This window comes from Vulpes lagopus, chromosome 13 (genome assembly GCF_018345385.1).
Source record: "Vulpes lagopus strain Blue_001 chromosome 13, ASM1834538v1, whole genome shotgun sequence".
NCBI classification, from domain to species: Eukaryota; Metazoa; Chordata; class Mammalia; order Carnivora; family Canidae; genus Vulpes; species Vulpes lagopus.
In genome coordinates this window covers 22,758,842-22,776,688 of record NC_054836.1, presented here as the reverse complement: position 1 = coordinate 22,776,688, position 17,847 = coordinate 22,758,842, and the positions used below count along the sequence as shown (strand labels likewise).

The 17,847-nt window shown below is 36.8% G+C and overlaps 1 protein-coding gene across 2 annotated transcripts in view; it reads left to right on the top strand.

The window, feature by feature from the left end:
• The window catches only part of COL28A1 (collagen type XXVIII alpha 1 chain), a 162,057-nt gene that overhangs the window by 64,077 nt on the left and 80,133 nt on the right, over positions 1 to 17,847 (top strand). For both annotated transcript variants that reach the window (XM_041728092.1, XM_041728093.1), the window contains 5 exons: positions 1,299 to 1,367; positions 2,499 to 2,567; positions 11,611 to 11,682; positions 12,429 to 12,497; positions 15,202 to 15,273. In XM_041728092.1, the coding sequence (XP_041584026.1) occupies positions 1,299 to 1,367; positions 2,499 to 2,567; positions 11,611 to 11,682; positions 12,429 to 12,497; positions 15,202 to 15,273 (351 nt within the window). The remainder of the gene's footprint in view (positions 1 to 1,298; positions 1,368 to 2,498; positions 2,568 to 11,610; positions 11,683 to 12,428; positions 12,498 to 15,201; positions 15,274 to 17,847) is intronic.

Here is a 17,847-nt window from a genome sequence, read left to right as displayed (position 1 = left end):
GGATGGTCTATTGTCATATGGCTTTGGATCCTCTGGTCTTGCTAATTGCTTGACACTGAGCTTCATTGTGGGGCTCTTGCCTTGCCCCTGTGACTGCCACTCTCAGAACATGGATGAAGGACTCTCTTCCTCTAGCTGTTTCTCATCATCAGCTTCTGCTTTTCTGGGGGTTTGTTCTCTACTGATTCTCTCTGTTGAAATTCCACTGCTCTTCCAGGTCCTATGGGACAGGATTCAAAACAATTCCAGGCCAACCCTATCTCTCACCTAGAGTACATCTGATCCACAGAAAAAACTTGTGTGACCTTTGTGCTATCAAATTCTGGATAGATGGGATAGATGGGATCCAACCCTAGCCTTCTCTTAACCATTACAGTCCATTTTAACTTTCCCAGATAGGAGTCAGACATAGGTCCCTTGTGTCACCAAAGCAAAACTCCACGTCAATAAGTGGTTTCACTGAAGCTCTCTTTCTAGAAGTGGTAAAGAGAGAAGCAACTCAAACCCCTCTCATTTTCTTCAGAGAAAACACTTTATAAGATTACTTTCTCCAGAGAAGAACTAATTAATCCTATCTCCCCTTTTTATACCCACGAGGTGAGTGAGAATCTAGTGTTTGAACATTCTTCATTTTGGTGTCTATAGACTACTACTTCTTAAGAGCCTAAGGTCAAAACTTCAATTTAACATCCTGTTATATTTTGATTGAAACAGCTAGAATACAGGTTCACCTGCATGTGACTGAAATGTGAAATAGGTTAACAAGAAGGAATTTTATTTCTCTTGTTTGAAACTCCAAGCTGGTGTGGTAGCTCTGTTCATCAGGGTCTTCGGAAGTTCAGTCTTCATTCTTGTGAATCTGCCCTTCCAAGGGTGCTTTCCTCATCCACATGGTCCAGGATAGCCACTGTGTCTTCAATTCAGTCCCTGGGAAAGGGGATTAGGGAAGGGAAATGCATACCTCTTCCCTTATTGTGAATCAGCAGTTGCACACATCACTTCCATTTGTATCCCGTTGGTCAGCATCCAGTCCATCTGGCAACACCTGGCTACAGGGATTGAGAATCATGGTTGTTATTCTTGGCAGCCATGCAGGTCAGCTAAAATTCTCTTAGTATGGAAAAAGGGGATAATGCATATTATGGTTCAACTGGCAGCCTCTACCATGCCATTCAACAAATACTACCAGTAATGTATTATGCGTTGTTAATGAAATTTTCACTTTAGAGGGTATGAAACCACTTTTATGCAAATTTCTTAATTTCACTAACAGTTTTTAAAAATGTTTTATTTTAAAGGGAATCCAAGGTCCTATGGGTCCACCCGGTCCACAAGGGCCTCCAGGACAAGGCTTACCTGGTTCTAAGGTATTTTCTGAGAGCAGAGTTTAACATAGCCATGTCTAATTGCTGTTTCCTGGTCAGTAGCCAGTGCATTGGGAAAGCAGCAGATGAAAGGAACTTAAAATCAGATTTCTACTTAATGCAAAATGTTACTGTAATTCCTGATGGTTTGGATAATATATGTAATCTTTATACATTTAGAAGCATTTATTTATGCAATCTTAGTTTATTGTTTTCTTTATTACCTTTTCTCAAAAGATCCCATTCTAGCAGATCAAGCAGGCTACCTGTGGACTGGCTAAGCCATTCTCCCCAGCACTGCCACAGTAGGCCTAACTCCTGACACATTTAATTAAAGATTTAGAGTCAGAGATAAGGAAAAAAATCTATGAACGTGGGAATCATTTTATGTCCTAAATTAAAACTATTATTTTTATCCCTTAGGGAGAGGCATGGCACTTCTTATTTAACTCGCTGTCCTTAACGTTGCTCCAAATGATCGCTAATCATTGTTAAATAAATACTTCTCTGAGAGTACCCACCTTCCAGTATACTCCTTAGAGATTGCCATGTGATAGAATAAAGTTACTGTCCTTGAGCTTTTTGCTGTGGGTTCATTATTAGAAGCTCAGGTTTTCTCTGCTTATGATAATTGCTCTGGACTCACAGTCATTTTGGCTTCTCATGTGTCAATTTCCATTGCTGTGGGGTATAACTGTCCATCTTCCAGGTGCTACCTTTTGAGTACGCCACCTAGCCTGTTTTTTAAGCAAGACCATTATACATTCCAAATTTGGTAAAACTCCATCCACCTGAAGGGATTTTAGGCAAATATATGCATTTGAATTATATATAAACATATATTAAAATAATAGAATCAATATATATTAAAATATACTTTCATGTTTTATGTTAAAATGTATTGTGAGTGTTAATATTGACAATATAATTAATATCTATTTACTATATATATATATATATATATATATATATATATATATATATATTTGGACACATAATGTGAATCCAGCATACAAAGCTCAGTTTGATCTTATTTTGTTGATACAAGAAAGCTCCTAGCTCTTAAGGCAGGAATATATTATTTTTATATTGCTACTATAGTCACATACTCTTCTAATACTCTTTCCTCACTAGGGTGAAGTAGGCCAGAAAGGAGCTACGGGTCCTAGAGGACCAGTAGGAGTTGGAGTACAAGGCCCAAAGGTGAGCTGCCCATAGTGATCAGAAGCATTTAGATAATTTATGTCATATTATGTGGAGTTTCATTTATGTCCAAATACAACACAGATCTGCATGTGTCATCTGTTATTTCATCAGAGGAGAATATTTATTCAGGAAGGGTTCTTATGCTCAGTGCAACTCTTACTTTTTAAGAAGAACCAAAAATCTTAGTTTATTTTAATGACTGCTATCTGGTTTTTATTTGTATATTTATTAGCATCGGAGGCCCTCTTTTGGCACAGTGTGATTCTTCACATGATCTTAGCCAAAAGGCCAAGAAGCGATGGCACAGTGTAATTCTTTAAGAATATTCTTGCCTGCCAGATTATAAACGGAGCACATAACATAGTAAGATTTCAGCAAAGGGTACTTCCCTTGTCTTGTTTTGTGGCTGGCTCATGTTTCAGATCTCAACTCAAAAGCTAATCCCTCAGAAATTTGGTCCTGAAACCTAAAGTATGTCTCTCCTACTCCTTTTACCCAGTTATCTTATATCCCAGCATGCTGTTTCCTTTGCTCTTACCACTCCCCTCAACTGGCATGTTTTCTGAATTACTTTTCATCTTACTAATCACTCAAAGGAATGCAGTGCCCCACACTGCAGCCACGGGCCAGATGTGGTTATTGAATGCTGGGAATGAGACAAGTATAAAGTGAGGTGTGTGATAAGTGTGAAAGACACACTAGATTACAGAGCTTAGCACAAAAATGTGAACTGTATCATTAGTACATTTGCAGATTGATTGCATATTGAAATGATACAATTTCGGACATAGTAAGGTAAGTAAAATACATTACTAGGATTATTTTCACCTGTGTCCTTTAACTTTGCGAATGTGACAACTAGAGAAGCTGTAATTACATAGATGGCTTGCTTTACATGTCTATTGGACAGTGCTACTGCACTGCAGCAGGGTCCTTGTTTCCTTTTTTGTCTTATTACTGAATCTCCAGTTCTGGGGACAAGATCTCAATAAATGCTGTTGAGTACATGAACGAATTCTTACTTTACCATTCACAATTTCTATAACTAATCCTGAAGGCACATAGGATCTGGCTGGCCATCCTGAGGGTTAAGCTCCATCATTGTTGCGGCTGACATTGTCATCATTCTTATAAGTATTTGGCATTAGAATGTGCAAGATGTGGATCTAGAAGAATATACATGTTACATATACATAAATATATAATTACAAAGGATATAAAATGTGCTAATGTAAATAGCAGTCACTAACATAAATAGTAATAATAGCTGCCATTTGTTGAATGGTTTCCATGTGCCACGCAATATGCTAGGTGCTGAGTATGACATAAATGTCACCATACATATATGTAGTGTATGTATATGTGTGTACACGCATTATATCATATATGTGCCAATTTCAGAGAAGCAACATAGGGTAGTAAGGCTCAACAGTTAGGCTACCTGACTCTGAATCCCAGTTTTGCCACTAATCAGAAGTGCAATCTTAATCTTCTTTCACTTTAGAAAATGAAATATTTCTAACATACTCAATAGTGTAGAGGATAATACAGAGACCACCCATGTAATCCACAACCCAGTTTATCAAATGTTGACATTTTGCCATATTTATTATAGCTATTATTTTTCAGAAGGAGCATTACAGATATAGCTAGAGGACTTTCCCTGTGCTTCTGAATCCCATGACCCTCCTCTTCCTCACCGGGCTTAATTATTATCATGACTTGGGTATTTATCATTCTTTCAAAGTTTTTATGATTTTCCTACATATGTTTTTATCCATAAACCACATGTGCCTTTTGTGTGTTCTTGAACTTTACATGATGCATCATTCTGCCATATATTTATGTTCAGCCCCATGTCTTATTTGTTTTTATATGTCCTTCATCCATTCATTTTCATTGCTCTTTGGTAGTCTATTGTGTAAAAATACCTCATTTAAAATTTATCCATCTTCTTATCGATAGACATTTAAATTACTTCCCATTCTTTTGCCTTTGCCAACAATGCTGCCATAAATATTCTACGAGTTTCTCTCACTAGTTGGTGATAGATACCGTAAGTAGTTCTACTGGAAGATCATAGAATATAGGCAAGTTTTCAGTTTTGATATTGTGAAAATCCTGTCCAAAATGAACAATGGGTAAAATGGCTCTGCCCATTCACCTCCTTGTAGCAATATGTGACAACGCTCCTTTCTCTACCTTTTTGCCAATATGAAGCATATACGATATATCTCATTGTTTTAATTTCTATTCCCTGGTAACTGTTTGAACGGTTTTTGGGTACTTAGTGGATCTGCAGCTCTTTTCCTTTGTGAATTCTTTTAGGTATTCTTTTTTTAGGTTTGGTGTTCCTGTTCTTTGTATTAGGATATTAATCCTTTGTTATTTTGGTTACAGATATTCCCTGGGCTATCATTTATTTTGTTTTGTTTTGTTTTGTTTTTATTTTTGCTTTTTTACCTAGGGTACCTTTTACTATACAGAAGTTGTAAGTTCTGATGGTCTGAGCTTTTTGAATATTATTTACAAACATTTCTTGACTCCAAAGTCTTAAAGATACTCATATTTTCCTCTTAAAATTTGGTGTTTTTGCTTTGTAAAATTTAGGTCTTTAGTCCATTTACAGTTTCTTTTTGTGTATGGGGCAAGGTAGTGAGTGATCTCTTTTTTCTGAGATGGACAACCAGATGTCCTCACATGGATTGGTGAATAGTCCATCTTTGCTGCACTGGTTTATAATTCCACATCTGTTATACATCGAGCTTCTCTATGTGTGAGGATCAGTGCCTGAGTTCTCTATTCTGCTCCATTTGTCTATTTATATCTTTCAGTGCTATTAATTCTCTGTCTTGATTATGATAGAGTTATAATAAGTTTTATCATCAATAGGGACAATGCTCTCAACTTCTTTCCTGGTTACTCTTAATTCTAACATATTCCTTTTAGGATTGACTTGTCAAATTTGACAGAGTATCCCAGTGGGGTATCCTATTGAGATTGCATTGAATCTGAAGATTAAATATTGAGTCTTTTGAACGACTGTAAAACTAATTTTTCAGGAAAATATTTGTTCTTTTATCCATAAAAATCTTCTAATTTTTTTAGTTAAAAAGGTACGTTGGAGGGGGATTTCTGGGTGGCTCAGCGGTTTAGCGCCTGCCTTTGGCCTAGGGCATGATCCTGGAGTCCTGGGATCGAGTCCTGCATCAGGATCCCTGCATGGAGCTTGCTTCTCCCTCTGCCTGTGTCTTTGCCTCTCTCTCTTTCTCTCTGTATCTCTCATGAATAAATAAATAAAATCTAAAAAAAAAAAAAAGGTACATTGGGGAAATTTATTCCAATTGTGAATTGCTTTCTTTTTTTGTTTTTTCTACATCTTTCATTAGCTATTACAGCTAATTACCTATTATAGGAGAAGTATTATTTTTTTTAAAGTGTTGTGGCTCTTTTTTTTTAAAGATTTTATTTATTTATTCATATGAGAGAGAGAGAGAGAGGCAGAGACATAGGCAGAGGGAGAAGCAGGCTCTATGCAGTGAACCTGACGTGGGATTTGATCCTGGGTCTCCAGGATCATGCCCTGGGCTGAAAGCAGGCACTTAACTGCTGAGCCACCCAGGAATCCCAGGAGAAGTATTATTTTATTTGTGGTAATGTTTTGTTTTATTTTGATATATTGATTTTTGTATTCAGGCACCTGATAAATATCTCCTTTTATTTCTAATTATTTGTAAAGTCTTGCTTTTTTATTCCCTGTATACATCATCATAGTGTCTGAAAATAAAACTGTTTTACCTACTTCTTTTTAGTTCTTTTCCTATCTGTTTTTAAAATTTTTTACACTGCTAGGATCTCCAGTGCAGTGCTTAAAAGAAGTGACTTCAAAGGAAGTACTTCTAAAATTTCACTTTCTAAAAAAGATTTTATTTATTTATTTGAGAGAGAAGGAGAGAGAGAAAGAGCATGCAAGAGAGCACACAGAGGGGGAGTGGGCAGAGGGACAAGTAGACTCCCCACTGAGCAGGGAGCCTGACTGGGGCTCAATCCCAGGACCCGGATATCATGACCTGAGCCAAAGGCAGAGGCTTAACCCACTGAGTCACCCAGGTGCCCCTAAAATTTCAATGTTAAGTGTGACATTTGCTAGAGGTTTTTGATAGATAACCTCTATTAGGTTAAGATAATTACCTTGGGTTTCAATTTTACCAAAAGTTTCTTATTAATTATAAATGAGTATTAGATTTTATCAGATTCTGTGTCTATTAAGATAATTAATTTATGTTTTTCCCTTTTAACCTGTTTATAATAGTATATTATATTTTTAGAATTTTAAAATGTTGAACCATCCTGGCGTTCTTGAGATAAACTCAACTTATCATGATATATAACTTTTTTATGATAGTAATGTAATTTAATCAACTAATCTTTTTTTTTCAACTAATCTTTTATTCAGGATTTTTGCATCCATTTTATTTTATTTTTTAAAGATTTTATTTATTTATTTATTTATTCATTCATGAGAGACACACAGAGAGAAGCAGAGACATAGCAGAGGGAGAAGCAAGCTCCATGTAGGGAGCCTGATGTAGGACTTGATCCCAAATCCTGGGATCATGCCCTGAGCCAAAGGCAGACCCTCAACCGCTGAGCCACCCAGGCATCCCCTTGCATCCATTTTAAATAATTCTATTTATTCCATGGTTAACATACAATTAAAGTACATGGTTAAAGTGTGCATTTTGATAAAACGTATGTTTATGTTCCTAAAACTATCACTGAAACCAAATAAAGTATCCATCATTCTGCCCCCATCCCACCCCCACCAAATTAATATGTGTCCCTTTGTAATACCATCCTTCCATCCTTCCCTAACTTCTCCTATTGATCTGCTCTGCAATTTCTGGTAACTATTAATCTGCTTTCTGTCATTGTAGATTAGTTTGACTCTCCTAGAATTTTATATACATAGAATAATATACTATATAAGCTTTTTTTCCTATCTTCTCTTTTACTCAACAAAATAATTGTGAGATCCATGTTTAGCATCTATGAGTAGCTTCCTTAAAAAAAAAAAAGATTTTATTTATTTATTTGAGAGTGAGAGAAAGCGAGCATGAGCAGAGTGAGAGGAAGAGGGAAAAAAGCACACTCCCTGATAGGCAGGGAGCCTGATGTGGGGCTCCATCTCAGGACCTCGGGATCATGACCTAAGCCAAGGTCAGACACTTTACTCACTGAGCCATCCAGATGCCCCAGGAATAGCTTCTTTTTTATTCTTTTTATTGTTGAATAGTATTCCATGATATAGACATACTGTCATTTGTTCATCCATTCACATGCTGATGGAAATTTGGCTGTTTCCAGCTTTGGGACATTAAAAATAAAGCTGTTATGAACATTTATGTACATATGCTTTCATTTCTCTTCGGTAAATAAATTTTTACCCTGGGATTGAAAAGGCTGGGTGGTCATATGATAGGTATCTATTTGGCTTTTCAAGAAACTGCCAAATTCATTTCCAAAAAAGTCTTTATTTTGCTTGTATTCTCACTGGGTATGGAAGTCTGGGTTGATTACTGTTTTTGTTTTATTTATTTATTTTTTTCCTTTTTTTTTTTTTTTTTTTTTTTTTTTTTTTTAGTACATTCAAGATGTTGAGGGCAGCCTTGGTGGCTCAGCGGTTTAGCACCGCCTTCAGCCTAGGGCGTGATCCTGGAGTCCCACATCGGGGTCCCTGCATGGAGCCTGCTTCTCCCTCTGCCTGTGCCTCTGCCTCTCGTTCTTTCTGTGTCTCTCATGAATAAATATATAAAATCTTAAAAAAAAAAAAAGATGTAGGGGAATCCCTGGGTGGCTCAGCGGTATGGCGCCTGCCTTCAGCCCAGGGCCCGATCCTGGAGCCCCAGGATCAAGTCCGGCATCAGGCTCCCAGCATGGACCCTGCTTCTCCCTCTGCCTGTGTCTCTGCCTCTCTCTCTCTCTCTCTCTCTCTCTCTCTCATAAATAAATAAAAATAAAATCTTTAAAAAAAAAGATGTTGTTTCACTTCTCATTTTCATTGTTTCTGATGACAAATCTGCTAGAATCCACACATTTGTTTTTCTACATGTCTCTTTTGTCTGACTACCTTTGAGATTTTTTTCTGTATCGTTAGTTTTGAGCCATGAGATTATAATGTGCTTTACTTTTGTTTTCCTCATATTTCTTGGGTTCAGGGTTCATTGATTTTCTTGAATCTGTGAGTTATTGATTTCATCAAATTTGTAAATAGTAAGCCATTGTTTCTTGAAATATTTCCTGCTCTCTGCCTTTACCCAGAACACCCCATATTACTTAAATGTGGCTGTTTCACTGAAGTTCTGCTCATTCCTTTTCAGTCTCTTTTCTTTCTGTTTCATTTTAGATAGTTTTTTATTGCTATGTTTCTGAGTTCATTAATCTGCTGTGATGTCTAATTTGTTTTTAATTTTATCCAGCATATGGTTTATTTCATACTTTGCAGTTTTCAACTCTAGAAGTTCAAATCGTATCTTTCTATAACTTCATGTTTCTATTTAATGTATCTCAACTTTCCTTTGGTTTCTGGAATATGGAATGCAGTACAAAAGCTTTTAGGGTCCTTATCTACTATTGTGTCACCTGTGCCATTTTCTTTAGTCTCCCCCCCCCCCATCCCAGTTTCTCTGAATTCCTGATAAGTTTTGGATAGATGCTAAACTTTGTGAATTTTACATTTTTGGGGGGCTAGACATTTTTGTGCTCCTATATACATCTTTGTATTTTCATACATATCTTTGTTCCTGGATTCTTTTAAGACCCTTAAAAACAGTTTGAACCTCTTAATCTTGCTTTTAAACTTTCTTAGATAGGACTAAAGCAACATTTAGACTAGGATTCATTTTTCTTGACTACTGAAGCAAGACCTTTTTTAAAAACTCTAATCTATGCCCTCATAATTGTGAGATTTCCTTTTTTGCCACTGGAAGCAGGCACTATTTCTGGCCTGCTGCCAGTTTTCTCTAATCCTTTAAGTTGGTTGTTTCTGGGTGTTGGGTAGTTTCTTCACACTATGCTGAAGAGTATTTACTTGAATACTTGAGGGGGATACTCATCAGAGCTTCATCGTTCTTTCTGTGTACCTTCTTCCCATCAGGTAATTTATTCTGTGAATTTTTGATACCTGCCTTACCTAGACTCCTACCTTTGTCTCCTTAAATTAGAGAGATTTCTGAACTTTCTCTGGGTTCTCTCTCCCTGTACCATGGCCTGGAAACTTTACCCAGGCAGCAAACTGGGGAAATTATAGTATTCACCTAACTTGTTTCCTCATTTTCAGGTATTATTATTCTTCATTAGGTGGTGTCTAATGTCTTGAAAGATATTGCTTTATATATTTTGTCTAGTTTTTAGCTGTGTTGGGGGAGGAAGTTAAATCTGGTCCCTATTCCTCCATTTGACTGGAAACTTACGTTATATCTACATTCATAGGTAGTCTGCTCTACAATATTGTTTACTTGTCCTATTATTATATGACTTTAACATTTTACTAGCCTCTTGAAATAAATTGGGTAAATTTCCCTCTTTTATTGTTTCTCAGAACTATTTGTATAAGATAGGGAATATCTGTTCTTCAAAGGATAAAGAATTTGGAAGGCTTGACTATATAAAACTAACAGAGCCTGTGATCTTGGAAGGAGAGCAAATTAGAGACTTTCAATTACTGATTCAGTTTTTTAATGCTTCAGGTTTATTTAGCTTGTCCATTTATCCTTATGTCATTTAAATAATTTACATTTTTCTTAAAAATTAAAAAAAAATTATTTGTTATTCTTTTCCAATTTATTTGTTTGAAATTGTCACAGAAATTTTCTATGATTTTAGAAAAACCTTTACTATGTACATAGTTATATTTCCCTTTAATTCTTAATACTGTTATCTGTAACTTTTTTCATATTAGTAATTTCTGCTGAAGTTTATTTAATTTTTTTAAAGGTATTACCCTTTAGTGTTGTTATTTTTCTTACTTTTGATTTTCAAATTTACTACTGTCTGCTCTCATCTTTACCATATCCTTCTATTTATTTTTAGGTTTATGTACTTCTTATTTTCACTAGGTTTTGTTGTTGTTGTTTTGTTTTTTGGGTTTGTTTTAGTTGAGTTTACATGAAATGACTCTCACTTATCTTTAATATTTTTGCTCTTAATAAATGCAGTAAAAGCACTTTGGCACTGTTTGAAATTAGCATACATTCTTGGAGAATTTTAAAGGATATATATTCTTAAACAAGCTTGAAAGCAAGTAGCATTATTGACTATTAGAGCTGAAATTTCACTTGTAGGTTAGTTTCTTGGGGTTTCTGTATCAAAGAACCACAAACTGCGGTTCAACACAATAGAAATCTATTATCTCACAATTCTAGAGAAAATTGAAAATCCAGGTGTCTTCAGGTCATGCTTTCTCTAAAACCTGTAGGGAAGAATCCTTCTTTGCCTTGTCCTAGTTTCGGATGCTGACTGCCAGTGCTTGGCATTCCATGGCTTGTAGCTGAACCACTGCAGACTCTGCCTCTGCTGTCACATGGAGTTCCCCTTGTGTGCCTGCTTTAATGTGGTGTTTGTTTCTTTTCATAAGGACAGCCGTCATATTGAATTAGGGCCTGCCCTTATCACCTCATCTTAACTTGGTTATGTCTACAAAGACCCTATTTACAAATGAGTTAACAGACACAGGTCCCAGGAATTAGGACTTCAACATGTCTTTTTCGAGGTTACAGTTCAATCCATAACAATATAATCCAGAATTGAGATGCTAAGAGGTTAAGTAACTTGCCCAAGGTCTGATAGTTTAATTACTACTAGCTACTACTCGGATTTCTCCATTCAGAGACTTCTTGCAAGTACTGTAAGATACAAGCAGTTGGCAAGTACCACAAAATGGAGGTGTTTATGCACCTCCACCTTTATGAATTTAAAGTATGATAAATATGATAAGATAAATATGAATTTCTGGGAAATAAAATCTTTTCTTATCCACCAGGGGGAGCCAGGCTCAATAGGGCTCCCAGGACAACCAGGAGTACCAGGAGAGGATGGAGCTGCAGGGAAGAAGGTAACACCATTTTTATGTTCCTAGAGTAAAAACCATCGAACCACACTGATATCTGGGTCCTGTAGGAGCTCAAATTAAATCATCCAGGACAAACTGAGTCTTTTTAAGAAAACATTTCTCAACTCTAAATTTCCTTTTTCACTTTTTTAGATAGAAAAAACACCACTTTAATGACTAAAGAGTGTCTCCAGCTCTCTGCTTTCTCTGTGGCATCTCAGCCATGGCATCCTGCAGTGACCTGGTCCTTTTGGGATTCCTAGAAAGCACTTGAATTGAAATTTTGAGAAAAACACTTTTTCCCCCTCCACAAAGAGAGTCGGTAAATGCAGTCAGGAAGTAATTATAAAAATTTTCTAAAGTATTATGAGCTGACATTTGAAATACTCATTTTTCAATATAAGTAGAGAAAAACAGCAGATGGAAAGGCTGAAGGTCTTTCTTGTTTTTTTTTTTTAAACCAAACCATCAAATGTGAATGAAGAGCCAAAAGAAAGTGAGCTTATTCTTTGAAAATTGGCTGAGAAATTAGCCTTTTTCATATTTCAGCTGCTCTGAGCTAAACTAGAATTTGATATTAATTTATTAAAGTTGGTAAATTTCCAAATTAATTTTAAGACTAAAGTGAAGGTCTGGTCTATTTTGGAGGGTCTCAGCAGAGGATCCACTGGCCATAAAAGGAGGAAAAGGAAGGCTTATATGAACTGTCCATTGAGGATTAGCTAAGACATCAGTGTCATTTCCTCTAGGGAGAAGCAGGGCTTCCAGGGACAAGAGGCCCAGAAGGACCACCTGGAAAAGGACAACCTGGCTCCAAGGTATGGAACTGACACAGTATTGGGGAAAGCAGACTGCCCAAGGAGACAATTTAGGAGAAATTTGATTGTTATTCCTGCTATGTCAAATGTGTTTACTTCTGGCTTAAAATTATAGATCGAGCTTGTGAGCTTTTGGAAGACAGCAAGTATGCATTATTCATTTTTACTTTCCTAAGATCTATCATAAGAGAAAGAGTTCAACACATGTTTTCTCAATAAATGGCCAGACTGATATTTTAAAAACAATAGAAAAGAAGCCCTGAGATACATCCTTGAGACTTGAAAGTACATACGTTTTCTTCAAATATTTATAAAATCTCACACAGTAATAAGAAATATCACATTATCAAATGCAGGTTTCATTTTCACAATTTGGCATAAATTTATGTGACACATCGTAGAAATGCTGGTTGAATAACATCTTTATATGTCAAGATGAGAATATCCAAATTCATCAATAAGACCATGCTGGACATAACCTACAGCCTCTAAGATGCCAGATGTTCCTGCAGTTTTTATATACCGTCATCAATGTATGCATAAAGATTCTGAAGAATTACATGAGTAAAGTAAAAATAAAATCCATATACTTATTAGTGTTCTATTTATAATTGTGTTAAAGTGTTTAGTGAAACCTTAAGATGTCTACATCTTGTGCAAATATTGGCTAAAATTGAGTCCTTAACCATAAATGTATTTGACATTTAAATATAGTTGCAGAATTTCAAACATTTTAATTTATTGACTTATCAGACTATGAGATCTCTTCATGTGGGGGCGGGGAGGTAAATGTGGACAGAGGATACATTTTTCACATCCAACAAAAATATTTTTAGTAATACTTGTCTATCAACATTCTATAAAAAATACTTGTCTATCAAACTAATGTTTTCTCGAATATACTTTCAGAAAATAGACCCTTGGAGTTAATAATTGAAGCTATAAGAATGAGTGATGTCTCTGAGAAAGAGAGCTGAGGTTTGAATCCCACATTGGGCAGTAGTTGGAGAAAGAACATTCAGAACAGCATGAAGATAAGCAGCATAGTTACCAGGTTAGGGAAACCCAGGTGAGAGGGTTTCAAGAGGGAAGCCACCAGTGGTGTCAAATGCTATCGATAGAGCAAGGAGAAAGCATTGGAAACAGAAGGCACTGGATTTGTAGCTCTGAGGGGATTTGTAGCTTATGGTAGGTTATAGAGAGGAGTGGTAGGATTATGTTATGTAGCCCGGACATGCTGTGGTTTAGTGTTAGTGCTTTATTACCTCTGTGTTCCTACTGTTGTCTTCTGGGTGATTTAGGTCAATAAATTAAATTTGGAAGTGAATGGAAGAAAATAACTAGTTGGGGTTAGATTTTGCCTCTACTGATAAATGATAATGGCACAAGTTAATGATACAATAACCTTCAATTGTTTTTTTTTTTTTTATCATCTGTGTCACTGCTGTTCATTAGTTTGGACCTTGGGAAGTTAATTACAATCTATAGGTGCAGTAGGGGTTCAGTCCTTCTTCTTGAGGGAGTGTCTGCATTGTTGATGACCTTGGGAATGTGTCAGAAATGTGAATTCTTGTGTTTCAGTGCAGACCTACTACATCAGGAACTTGGAGGTGGGGCTCAGCAATCTGTGGGCTGATTGTACATGATTCTGTATGTACATGATGCACTCTTAGGTTTGAAAATGGTAGTAGAGTCATTCATGTCATAAATGGCCTCAGCTGCAAACCCCAAAAGGCTATTCCTTTGTTGAACCACATTTGGATATGACATCTTGCAGCTGAGTCCTCATTTAAGGATAGTTCTGAAATACTCTGAGGGCTCTGTGAGAAGGTAACAAAATCCTTTCAGGGAAGTACTAGCTTACACAACCAGGCTGAGGAACAGCCAGTGGGCAGGTTAGAACTCTGCTCCAGGTTAATGCTCATGCATTTTTACACCAGTAGGATTATTGGTCTCATTTGGGAGACAGAACTAGGATCCTTATTAGGGAAGAAGTGGGGCTGGATTTGAAAAATCTGGCTGTGGTTTTTTTGTTTTGTTTTGTTTTAGTGGTCACATTTTGTATAGTTAGCTATTTCATGCTTCCCTTCCTTGTTGCCACCTCTTTTTAAAAATTAAAAAAAAAATTCTTTTTCAAGTATAATTAACATACAGTGTTTTTATTAGTTTCAAGTGTACAATGTAATGATTCACCAATTCTATACATTTCTCAGTGCTCAAGATAAATGGACTCTTCATCCCCTTCACCTAGTTCACCCAGTCCTCCACCCACCTCCCCTCTGGCAACCACCAGTTTGTTCTCTATATTGGAAAATATTTTATGTTTTAAAACAGAAGCAACACTAAAGCTGAAAAAGCACAGGTAGCTCTCTTTTCTGAAACCTCAGGGAATGTTTCAGAAGCATCTGTTAATAAACCAATGGTGCAAAAGAACTGTGATTCAAATTAAAGTCCCCAAAGAGAGACACTGAACTTAGATTAAAAAAAACAACAACAAACAAACATTCAATTAAGTGGTAGAGACTGAACCATTCTGAAGTCATCCAATCTGCCCAAGAACCTTGACAAATCCTATACAACTGAGCTGAGCTTGGGACACATTGCTTGAAAATCGGTGTTAGTTGATAACATGGTCCTGATAGGGTTGTTAGAAGTGCAAGGGGGGTTTGCTGATACAGGCATCTTTTTATAATTATTTTGTCAGGGTGATGAAGGAAAGAAAGGGAGCAAAGGAAATCATGGACAGAGGGGATTTCCAGGGCCTGAAGGTCCAAAGGTATGTTTTTTATATTCTCATTTATGCTTTGGGGAAATTGTAATTGTGTCTGGTTTTAATAGAATTTAAATTTCCACTGCAAATTGGATTCCCTCGTTCCTTCTCAACAAATCTAAATGAAAAAGGCTTTAGAAAACTATTGGTACTATTCTGGACCAAACAGGATAGTATGAAGAACCCATAAAATAAGTGATCGTCATAGGAACATTTATGATTCTTAGAGACACTCTGTATGTCAATTCTCTCAAATGACCACCAAATATTCAGAAGTTGGGATAAAGTTAAGACTGCAGGAGATACCAATTCTCTTCCATCTTGTTTTCCTAAACAACAGCACAGTTGCAGACTGAGAGGCAGCCCCGTGATGATGAAAAGCAGGGCTTCAGAATGCAGGAGAGTAGGACTCTCATCCTGTTCTACCCAGAATCTTTTGGAGCCACTGACTTCAGTGATAGAAAGCAATAACAGTATCTATTTCTCAGGATTGCTGTGAAGACTGAAATAGTTTAAAAAAAAAAAAAGACTAAAGAGTTAATAAAGCACTTAGCACTGTTCCTGGCACTTAGTAAGTGCTCAGTACATGGAGCTATTCAGAGAGAGAAAAATCAAGGCTGTGCAATGAAAAGTCAGGGATAGATGCCCTGATCAACCGACCAGGACCAGGTGCTGAGGATGAAGGAAGGGAAATCTGTGAGACAGGCAATCAGCTGCATGTCCTGACTTAGCAGGAGAGAATTTTAAGGTCATTTGGATGTGTCAGGAAACAGAAATTGCAAACCTAAGAGAGTTCAGGCTTTTAGGAAGATGCTAATTGTCAGGAGACAAGGAGTATGTTGAAGGACCATACTATTCTAGAAACAAACAAACACGGTACTGCCAAGATGAGAGCTGGGAGAAAACAAAGCATCCTCTGTAGACAAGTCCTTAAGCTTCAGTGTTCATCAGTATCACCTGGGAGCTTGTGACAGATCCGGGTTTCTTGGCGCTATGCCCAGACAGGGGGACTTTAGTAGGTGGGTCCTAGAAATTGGGATTTCCTAAATAAGTGTCCTATGTGACAGGTAATTCAAGGAACATGTGATGAGAAATGCCACTATATAAGGAAAAGTGTTGTATCAGTATTAATAACAATGGTTATTCCTCGTATCTTAGTCTTCCTTAAAGACTATTTTTCTGTATTTTGAAGTAAAGATTTTTTTTTAAGTAAAGATTTTTTGATGAAGAACTGCCCTATTTTAAAGCATAATCACAATTTAATACAGGATCTTTTAAAAGAATTACATACTACCTACACATATAATTTCACATTTTAAAAATAATTGTGTTTTTTTAAAGAGGAGTAGAATAGATGAAATGTAGAAGCATAATTTTGCTTACCCTGGTTTAAGTGAGAATTTTAACAGGTTGATGTTTTATTCCTTTGCTACCGGATTGGATAGGATGGTTATCTATTGCCAGAATCCTGGTTGTGTGATGTACCATTGCCTTATAGGTTTAGAATCAAAGATCTGGCACGTATATGTGTTGGCGTGGTCTGGGCCTTGGTTGGCTGGTGTGCTCAGCCTGTGGGTCCTACTGGGTGATGGGCCCAGTGAGAGGCCTCAGCTGTGAAGGTGAATGTGGGCCAGGGTGAGTCATTAGTGGTGAATCTGATGGAGTCCCTCCCGGAGGAAGACTGGCGGGCCAAGTGGGCAGTTCCCACCACTGAGAACGGCTCAGTCTCTAAGGCAGGGAGAGGCAAATTTCTTGGTAAGGCACAAGTAGTAAATACTTGTGGCCAAGGGCAAAATTGAGGACATTATGTAATCAATTATATAACAATCATTTTAAAATGTGATTTTTTTTACATTCAGGGTGCCTGACTGGCTCAGCTGGTAGAGCAACTGAGCATGTGACTCTTAATCTTGAGGTCATGAGTTCAAGCCTCACATTGGGTGCAGAGCCTACTTAAAAACCAAAACAAAAATGAAAACCATCTTTAGCCCACGGCTGTGTGAAACTTGGCAGCAGGCATATTTGGCCCAAATGTCACAGTTTGCCACACCTGTCCTTGTGCTACATCAGTAATTTCCAAACCAATAACAAAGCCCTACTAGTCAAAACGAATTTGACCACACTTCAATATAGGTTTATTCTTTAATTGTAGTTTTTACTCATAAACTATCAAATTAATATGCTATGAAATTTACATAAATAATTGAACATTTAGAAGAGATAAAAGTATATAATGAAGCCCAAATATGTTCCTCTAGTATCCCAAATGGGTCATTTTCAACACCTGGTTGGCTATGTGCACCTTCTTTTAATGACAATTGCTTTATATAATCTTTAAGTAAGGTAATCGTACCTACTCAGAACTCTCAGAGGGGCCTCATGAAACTCATATCCTGGGCCCAGCTTTGGGATCTATTGAGTTAAAATCTCTGGGGCTGAGACCCGACTCTGTATTTTACCAAATTTCTCTGATGATTTCTCTCCACTATAATTTGAGAATCACTGGTCTAGAATCAGATGGGACAGAGATATTGCTTGAGATTCAATAGTGACACACCGAAAAAAAAAAAAAGACGTTTT